This window comes from Nannobrachium achirus (assembly GCF_963921795.1).
Source record: "Nannobrachium achirus genome assembly, chromosome: 1".
NCBI lineage: Eukaryota > Metazoa > Chordata > Actinopteri > Myctophiformes > Myctophidae > Nannobrachium > Nannobrachium achirus.
The window spans coordinates 15,429,068-15,438,519 of NC_137810.1; the positions used below are offsets into that span (position 1 = coordinate 15,429,068).

General features: G+C 48.4%; 1 protein-coding gene across 1 annotated transcript; it reads left to right on the plus strand.

Moving 5' to 3' along the window:
* Nucleotides 1-566: 566 nt before the first annotated feature.
* On the plus strand, nucleotides 567-9,168 carry amotl2a (angiomotin like 2a). The gene is made up of 10 exons (XM_080735967.1): nucleotides 567-717; nucleotides 1,750-2,576; nucleotides 2,696-2,870; nucleotides 3,518-3,662; nucleotides 3,780-3,872; nucleotides 5,500-5,795; nucleotides 6,276-6,472; nucleotides 7,168-7,439; nucleotides 7,813-7,992; nucleotides 8,211-9,168. The coding sequence occupies exons 2-10, from the start codon at nucleotides 1,843-1,845 to the stop codon at nucleotides 8,294-8,296; spliced, it is 2,178 nt and encodes a 725-aa protein (XP_080592093.1). The 5' UTR covers nucleotides 567-717; nucleotides 1,750-1,842; the 3' UTR covers nucleotides 8,297-9,168.
* The last annotated feature ends 284 nt before the right edge of the window (nucleotides 9,169-9,452 follow it).

Here is a 9,452-nt window from a genome sequence, read left to right on the forward strand (position 1 = left end):
ATCATATTTTAAATTGGGACCCAAGACCCTGACGAGCACTAAAAGATAACATGGTTCTATTGTGAAAATAGCAGATCTGCATGCTCACGTGAGCATGTAGATCTGCTATTTTCACAATTTCTGCCTCTAATATTTTGACAATTTGTCCAATGTTTAATTTGACATTTGTATTAAAAAGTCCTCAAATTGTCACTTTAGAAATGTGCAGATACTTTCTATACACTTAAACTTTATGTTGGTTTGTTTGAGAGAAAACAATGTTGCATATTATTATTAAGTTAATCATCTGGGGGGACATATTTTGTGGACCCCCCTGGGGGTCCCGACCCACAGGTTGAGAACCACTGCTTTACACCACTGCCCTGCCCCCTTTTCTCTCTCTCTCCCCCTGTGTGCTCCAGCCTCCGTGTGGTTGTGCTTTTGATCCCAGAGGGACTTGCATGGAGCCTTTGCATTCCTCACATACCAGCCTGCCCCGGCGAACAATCAGCCCTCAGTTATTTATTAGTGCGCTGCTCTCAGTGCTCTGTGCTTCAGTCTGCTCACACAGAGCTTCAGTGCGCACACACACATACAGCACAGCACAGAACGCTGCTGACTGCGCGCTTAACAGAAGGAAGGACGGATCATACTTTTTGGTGAACAGTGAACACGTTTCAGATTTAAACACACTTGAGACTAGAGGGATCGTCTCGTCCGCGATGGAAACATAATTTGGTGAGTTTTTTAAGTTGATTTCGCGGATTTACCTTTTGTTCTGTTCTGTAACGAAAAGCCTTTTTTCCTGCGGTGTGGATCGTTTTCAGGTTTTTATTTTTTGTGATTGTTTATGTTGTGTTTTTAATGAATATATCGTTGTTGTCCGGTGGAAACCTATGTTCAAAAACAAAAACAAAAAAAAAGTTTTTTTTTGTTATAAAAAAAAAAAAACTATTTAAATGGTGAAAATATCGCCGATCTACAAGCATACAACGCCTCGCATTGCTATTTTCACTACTTTAGTGCGAAACTTTTATATGATGAAGTAGGCCTAGGGCTTTAATTTTCGAAAAAAACATACACATTTGAAACTTTCAGAGATTTAAGGTTCCTGACAGTGACAATTAATTATGCAAGGTCAACGACAGTCAGCCACGCTTACACATGTTTACAATAATAATTCAAGTCAACTGGCTGAGCCATTCGTGTGGTTTTGAGCATAATAGCCTACGACGTGACTTAACATCAGGTAGGCTATTTCTTGAGAAACGGCAGTAATGTGTTTACAACATTAGCCTACTATAATCATCCATGCCGTTAAGATTACGATAAAGAAGGAATTTTATTTGGTGTGTGTGTGTGTGTGTGTGTGTGTGTGTGTGTGTGTGTGTGTGCGTGTGCGTGTGCGTGGCTTCGTTATCTGTAGGCTACATTCCAGTAATCAGCCTGTATTGTGCGTATGTATGTGTATGACTATGATGAAAGTTATGCTTACAGTGATTAAGCAATGGAATGGAATCTGCACTCACTGCCAGAGTGAGTGAGTGGGACGAGATGTTACTTCTGCTGCTCTAATAGAAAGTCATCTTGGCTGGTAGACACATGTGCACATTGCACACCTTTGAAGACCAGTCAAAATGACACTTTGGAGAGGGGGTATACAAAAAGAAAAACATCTTCTCATCAACCCCAGTTAATGTACATAATTGATCATTATTGTATATTGTATTTTTTGTTACTAACCAAGACAATCTGCTTCTCCATCTGCAGCTCGGCAAGCTTTTTTATTATCCTTGGATATTCCCAACCGACCGCCCGTGGAGTCGTGGACACCCTCCCCACTCATTTCCCCGCTGCAGGATTATGAGAACTTCTGAGGAATCTTCTGGCACGGTGCTGCACCGTCTCATCCAAGAGCAGCTACGCTACGGGAATCTGACCGACACACGCACGCTCCTCGCCATCCAGCAGCAGGCCCTGCGCGGAGGCAGCAGCAGCAACAGCAGCGGAGGCGGCGGCAGCGCGGGCAGCCCGCGGTCCTCGCTGGAGAGCCTCACGCAGGAGGAGAGCCACTACGTTCAGATGTCAACGCGGCAGGAACCCCAGGGCCAGGAGCACCAGGGCGACTGCCCGCACTCGGAGAGCCCCGTGTGCCACCTGTACCAGCTCCACGGGGAGGAGCTGCCCACCTACGAGCAGGCCAAGGCCCACTCCCAGTACCTGATCTCTCAGCAGGGGCGCGCCGAGCTGCACGCCGGCCCCGTGGACGTTATGGGGAGCGAGGGCCAGTGGGACATGATGAAGCGCGAGCACACTCGCTCCCTGAGCGAGAGGCTCATGCAGCTCTCTCTGGAGCGGAACGGCCCCAGGGAGAGCCCGTCCATGAGCTCCGCTCACAGCTACCCCCAGCTCTACAGTGACGTCGCGGATCCCGCACTGGTGGTGGCTCAAAATGGACAGGACGGGGTCGACCCGCGCGGCCCTCCCCCGGAGTACCCCTTCTGCGTCCGCATCCCCGGATATATGCTGAGCCACTCGCAGGAGCACGGGCAATACTACAAAGAGCCCCCTCCCCCCTTCCACTCGCCGCATCACAGGTAAGACAGACGCCAGTCCACAGCACCTGGGGAGCGGGGTTTGCCATGGGGTCGTTCTCACCCCTGTGTCTGTTGTGTTCTTTTAACTCATTCTTCATGTCCTCCTCTCCTCTCATCAGGTTTGTGTCGGCCCAGAACCAGGTGGCTAACAACATCATCTACCCCTCTGTGAGTCCCGCGGGCTCTGAGCTGTCCAACAACAACGCGCTTCAGATGGACCTGCTGATGCAGGAGAACACAAGGCTCAGGAAGGAAGTGGAGGCCTACGCGGAGAAGGCAGCCAGGCTACAAAAGGTGAGAGAGAGAGAGAGAGACGCTGGCGTGTGTGGAGGAGTAAAGTGTCACACCTTTAATCGGTTTGTTTGCTAGTGCTGCCAATCAGAGATAAGCTATCTGGTGGTTTTAGGAATAAATGCAGCAGTCATTGAGGTGTGACCATGATGACACACGGAAGAGTTGTGGACTTCTCAATATGCTAATATGAAACCTTTAAGATCAGCCTGTCTCTTAAAGCCATTGTGCCCTGTAATGTAAAGCGTTCTGAACAACACCATGCATATGACACCGCTGAGATGAGACGTACCATTCCAGGGTTTGGAATGCCTTCCACCACATCCTGCTTCCCCTTTGTATGTTGACGGCCTGCTGGCAAGTTGCCATGAATCGAGATGAATGCCTTGACACCTGGGGCCCATAAGTGTCCGCTGAGGAATGTTGATTCCCACTTTTCAGAGGGTGTCAAAGGAGCCGTTAGCCGGCGGGCTTTTACGCGCCACGAACTTGCGAGCCAGCACGGGATGCTTTTACATCCCAACGATCGGCTTTGTTTTTTTTTAAATACAGAATGCCGTTTAAAAAAAGCCACTAATCCAGTATCAAATGGGTGCTTTCCCACCCAATAATGATTTAACATTTTGTTTCTTTATATATTTTTCTCCCAGCTGGAGTCAGAGATCCAGAGGATATCTGAAGCCTACGAGATTCTGATGAAAGGCTCTGCAAAGAGGGAAACCCTAGAGAAGACCATGAGGAACAAACTGGAGGCTGAGATTAAGAGGCTGCATGACTTTAACAGAGACCTTAGAGGTGCGTTAACCACATACATGTTGACAGCTGTCGGCACGCGTGACAAACTGCTTTACAATCCAACTAAATGTGTGTGGTCAACTGGTCATCATGGATTCCTTTGCCTGTAACTCACAGATCGCCTTGAGACGGCTAACAAGCAGAGATTGACCAAGGAAGCTGAATCCACAGACCAGAAACGACATGTGTTTGCAAAACTCCTTGAGCAAAGTAAGTAGAACCGTGAGTTCTCCTTCTCCTCCTAGAAGGAAAGTGTTTACTTTTATTTCCTCTTGAATAGGGCAAAGAAAATTCTAAGAAAGAATTCAGGATCTAATTACGGGCCTTGATTTGACAAATTACACTGCATTGTGAAACACGTTCCAGTGGCAGGGACATTCGTTTCTTCTGGGATGGATTTCCTGCCACATTGAGGTGGTCTGTTGTGAGGCGGACGGGGGCCGCCTTTGGGGGACGTTCATTCCTCCACCTCCAATGTGAGGAGTTGCTCTTGGCACTTAAACGCCAGCCATTTTTCACAGCAGCAGTAAATGCGGCCTGGATTCCTGGGATTTTTTTTTTAGGTATTTCAGGCTGTTCCGGCCACTGGGAATGCCAGCCCACCCACCCCACCCCCTTGCTCAGACTTTCATAGCTGCAGACGTCCCTCCTCAGGGGGAACTAATAGGCCTGGAGGCTCGGGGGCATCCATTCCCAGCTCAACATGACCCCTACATAGCTGGCTGTCCTTCTTTGGGCATTTCTTTACCTCAGGGTTTGGACTCATCACCAGTCAGTTGTGAATAATTCCTGGCCTATTGTCCGGCCTGTGACTCTGACTAATGAGACATACAGTACATTTTTCTTAATGGTGTGACTACTGACTACGTATCATCGCTGAATATACTTGAAAATGAGGTGGTCAGTCTTTAAATGCCATGAGTCACTGTGGAAGGTTGGCTTTCTTAACTAGATACAAGTCACTTTAGTGACTAGAAGAAGTGTGATTATTTCCAGAAGCGTACAAATGGAAAATGAGTTGAGTTGAATGAGTTGCACACCTAATTCCTGCTATTTTGTTTCACATTGTGTTTGTGGAAACGTGATTGCAGTTTTCAAGCATTTTCATTAGATGCAAGGTCAAAAACATTGTTTAGTTGGTGTGTCCTTCCCAATGGCGCTTATCACAGCGCCTTCAGGCACAAAGCGACATATGCAACACAATCGCGGGAGGTGTAAATATTTGTTTCCCCTTCATGGAATGCATTTTCTTTAAAGATACGTTTTTTACCTCATGCCCTTAGAGGCATTCCGAGGCTTTTCCCAGTACAAGGTACGCCTGTGTGCTTAAGTGGATAAGAGGAAGTCTGCATTCCCTCCACAGACATGCAGCCCTCTTGTGTAATCGCTGCCCGTCTTAAGTGGCTCCGGCAAAACAAACGTGTTCTTGCACTGTAAATTGTTTCTTCTGGATGTGGACTAGGTTTGATATGAAGTAGCAAGCTCTGAAGCACTTGTTTGTGTATTTAAACTCCAAACGTATTTTTTGAGATCTGGCTCATTTGCAGGTTGGGACGGGGTCAAATGGAACGCCCTTTAGCTAAATGCCTCACAGCGCTGCATAAAATGTCCCCTGACGGTTGACATTCCATTTAAAACAACGTTCACAGAGCATTCGCTTGTCAACCGAATGACCCCTTAATGGCAACTGCATAGACTGTATTCCATTGCCACTTATTCATTTTTAAATTGGCATCAGCCGCATATACCTAACTAGTTTTCTCTCTCTCTCTCTCTCTCTCTCTCTCTCTCTCTCTCTCTCTCTCTCTCTCTCTCTCTCTCTCTCTCTCTCTCTTAGATGAGGACCAGCAGCGGGAGCGCGAACGCTTGGAGAGGCAGCTCCAGCACCTGCGCGTCTCCGGCGACGAGTGGCTGCGGAGGCGGGACGTCCTGGAGCAGGCGCTGGGCTCTGCGCAGGCTCGCAACCAGCAGCTGGAGGAGGAGCTGCAGCGCAAGAGGGCCTACGTGGAGAAGGTGGAGCGGCTGCAGAGCGCTCTGGCTCAGCTGCAGGCCGCCTGCGAGAAGAGGGAGGCCCTCGAACTGAGGCTGCGCACGCGACTCGAGCAGGAGCTCAAAAGCCTCCGGGCGCAACAGGTGAGAGTGCGGACCACTACTGTTATCTGATCTCTGGGCCTTCACACATTGCCTCGTGTGAGGTCTGTGAAAGAAATGTGTTTTGCTAGCGGTAATGCACACGCAAATGCACACGTAGAAATGTTGGATGCTCATTTTCTAACTTCCTAACTACAGAGAACGACGGTGCACATACATAGACTCTTATGTATGTGCACCTATGTCATAGAGAAGTGTTTCTCAAGCCTTCAAATTTCAAGGTCTCCCCTTAACGGGTTAATTTGGTTCCATTTGTACACTGTCAGAGTTACAGACTTGTATGGGTCAATTTAGACCCTCCCTAAAGGAACCCACCACTTTGTGAACCACTGTCATAGAGCATAATGCACATAAAACTCACTGGACCAGATGGTTAGATAAGAATGGATGAGGAGATAAAATGGTTCTTCATTTTTGTATTTATTTTTAACATCTTATTCTACTTTTTTCCCACCTCCACAGTGGCAGTTCCAGAGCCAGGTGGGCGGCCCTGTCGCCTCGGAGCTGGTCTCGGCCACGCTGCAGCAGCAGCTGAGGGAGAGAGAGGAGCGCATCCTGGCTCTCGAGGCGGACATCACCAAGTGGGAGCAGAAGTACCTGGAGGAGAGCACCATGAGGCAGTTTGCCATGGACGCCGCCGCCACGGCCGCAGCACAGAGGTACGTCGCTGCACATCCATAAGGATGGCAAGAAGAGAAAGCGGGTCGGGACGCGGGAGGATTGCAATGTCGGTGCATTCATAGAGATGACATTGATTTAAACCCATTTAGAACGGGTACACATTATTGTGTATCATTATTTTATGCTTTAACTATTGAAAAATAGCAGATATACAAGCTCACAGCGCGGCACCGAGTGCCGCGATGCGAGCTTGTATATCTGCTATTTTAAAATTAGAATTTTGACCCGATTCTATAAGTGTCTTTTGAATCCTTGTTTCTATCATTGAATCATTGTTTCTATGTCAGCAGTCAAAGAAAAGGTCCTTTTCGCTTAACTGGAGCTCAGTTAGTCTGTTCTTGAGAGACAACTATGTCAGTGGTTCTCAAACCTTTTCATGTGAAGGACCCCCAAAATGAAATGTATTTGGCCACGGACCCCCATCTCAAAATATTTAGTTCCAGGGACCACCCAGAAGCAAAATTTGAGTTACAAACGTTCGCTTTGAAAACATATATTCAAAGATTTGCACACATCTTCACGACTTCTTCAAAAATAGCAGATCTACAAGCTCGCAGCCCGGCACTCAGTGCCGTGCTGTGAGCTTGTATATCTGCTATTTTTCACTGGTTAAAGCATTCAATAATTCTAGGCCTAAATAATGAATGCTCCTCTTCTTCTTCTTCGCTAACAGAGACACCACCATCATCAAACACTCGCCCCGCCATTCGCCCGACAGCAGCTTCAACGACGACCTGCCGTTGTCCGGTCACAGACACCAAGAGATGGAGAACAGGATCAGGGTCCTGCACGCACAGCTCCTCGAGAAGGACGCCGTGATCAAGATCCTCCAGCAGCGTTCCCGGTGGGAGCAGCAGGAGAAGCGGGGACTTCGGTTGGCCAGGTCGTTTCCTTCCATCAACACGGTGGCCGGCGGCCCGGCGGACTGCGCCGCCGCGGGGAAAGGTGAGCTCATACGGGGTGTGCGGGGTGTGAGAGTGTCGGGGGTCACAGTTCGTCTTGCCTCAGCCCGGAAGAATGTCGAATCTCAAAATGACATGCAGCTATTAACAACTGTCAAATGACAACTGGCAGACTGACCAGCGTCGCCAGTCAGAATGTGCGCTTCCTAAAAAAAAAGTGGGAGACGACCCTTTGGGTGTCCCTCCTCAAATAGAGAGCATGTTTTTAAACCTGGAATCCATATCGTCTCTCGCTCCAGAATAGCAGGTCCAGAATAGGCCGTGGGAGGCACTCGGCCGGAACGGAGCAGATGTTTGTGTGAGCGTGAGTGTGATCTGGTAATTAAACAGCTTCCTCTTTTTGTCTGCGTTTGAAGGGAAGAGCCTCTCGGATGACCAGACGGCTGCTGCTGCTGCCTTGCCACCCCCCTCCCAGCGCCGCTCCCTCCCCAAGGCCCTGAGCCGAGACTCCAGCACCCAGAGTGACTTCCCAGTGGAGTGGGCTGAGCTCACGTCAGAGACCCCCACGCTAGCAGCTTCTGAGGCCTCCACCTCTGGTGGGTACACAGTCTTATCACGCTTTAGGGAAATTCTGCTTTAAGAACCCAGCTTTGGTGTGCCGTCCTTTGCTCTCTGTTAATAAGTACAGTAAATACTTTATGTAAAACTGACTATTTAGTAGGTTTCGACCGTACATTGTTCACAAAAGAAGTAAGCATCAGTTTAGTGAACTTAAGCATGACCTAATGTGCCATTATTATCTTATTATCTACAGACAACTTGGAGGAGTCAAAGGCACAGCTCAACACGTTCAAGAACATGACCCACTCGGATGCAGAGGTTGTCGAAATCCTTATTTGAGAGCCACGGCGCATTGAACTGAACTATAAGAGTTGGCTTGGACAGTCTGGTGAAGACTCTAAAGGCCTTCCTCTGTACACGCCACCACCAGGAGGGAAACGTTGTCTTTAAGACGGAGCCACAGATGGACATAGGGGAGTTGTGTGGTGCAGCCATTTTCACATGAACTTAAATGTGTCGTTCAGAAAGACAAATCCTGGATGCGTCTCAGTTCGGGGGAGGAGAGCTGAGCTTTCCCCCCCATGGTCTCTGTACACCTCAAACAGTGCCTAACGTTGACGGCCATGTTCTCAAGTCTTCAAGGTACCTGGATGGCATTTCTGCATTATCGCAGTCGATAGGAAATGGAATCAGGCATAGAATCATATATATTATATATGTTTTGCATGACATGTGTTCATTTATAATTATTGTATTTATAACTGCTGCTCCACGTGAACCTTTGTCCCGTTTGACAAAAAGAGGAAGAAAACCGTGACTCCACTCTAGCCGCCCACTTCTGCCTAGCTGCGCTTCCCCTTTTTTGTATAACAACATTATACAGATAACTCTCATTCCCCGGATCACAGACACAATGTGGCAGAGGCTACTTTGGCCGTTCTATAATTGCCAAAGGCCCCCCTCTATTACTGTCCCTTCTTAAACTAATGGGAGTGCTTAGTGGAGTTAGCAGAGGCATGCCCTGCGTGTTTACATGCCATGTTCTAGGATTGTTCTCTGTAGCGGCGAGCGCGAGTGAATACTGATTAATCCAACATCGGCAGTCCCCAACTGAAATGAACCACACAGTTGCTTCTCTGGGTTTAATAGCCAGATGGGGCCCCCTGCTCTTGGCTCGGAGGGTTTGAGAACTTCCTTTGACGCTGTGGAACATGTCCTCTCATTTGCTTAAAAAAGGCCTGTGAGGATTGACCGTGTTTCGCAGGGGTCTAATTTTCTAGATCCCGGGTTAATGTGGGGGGGTGGGGGGGTGGGGGGCCTTCGATGGCCACTGCCCCAGCGTTCCGTTCCCTTCTGCTGACATGCTGGAGCTAATCTTCTCACATTCCTATCTGGAGGAATGCTCCCGTTAAAGAAAAAGGCTATCTAGAGTCTGACCCCTCGCCCCTTGTTAAAATGGCATGCATTCGGAACGCGGTTCCTTCTCTGGGTCTCT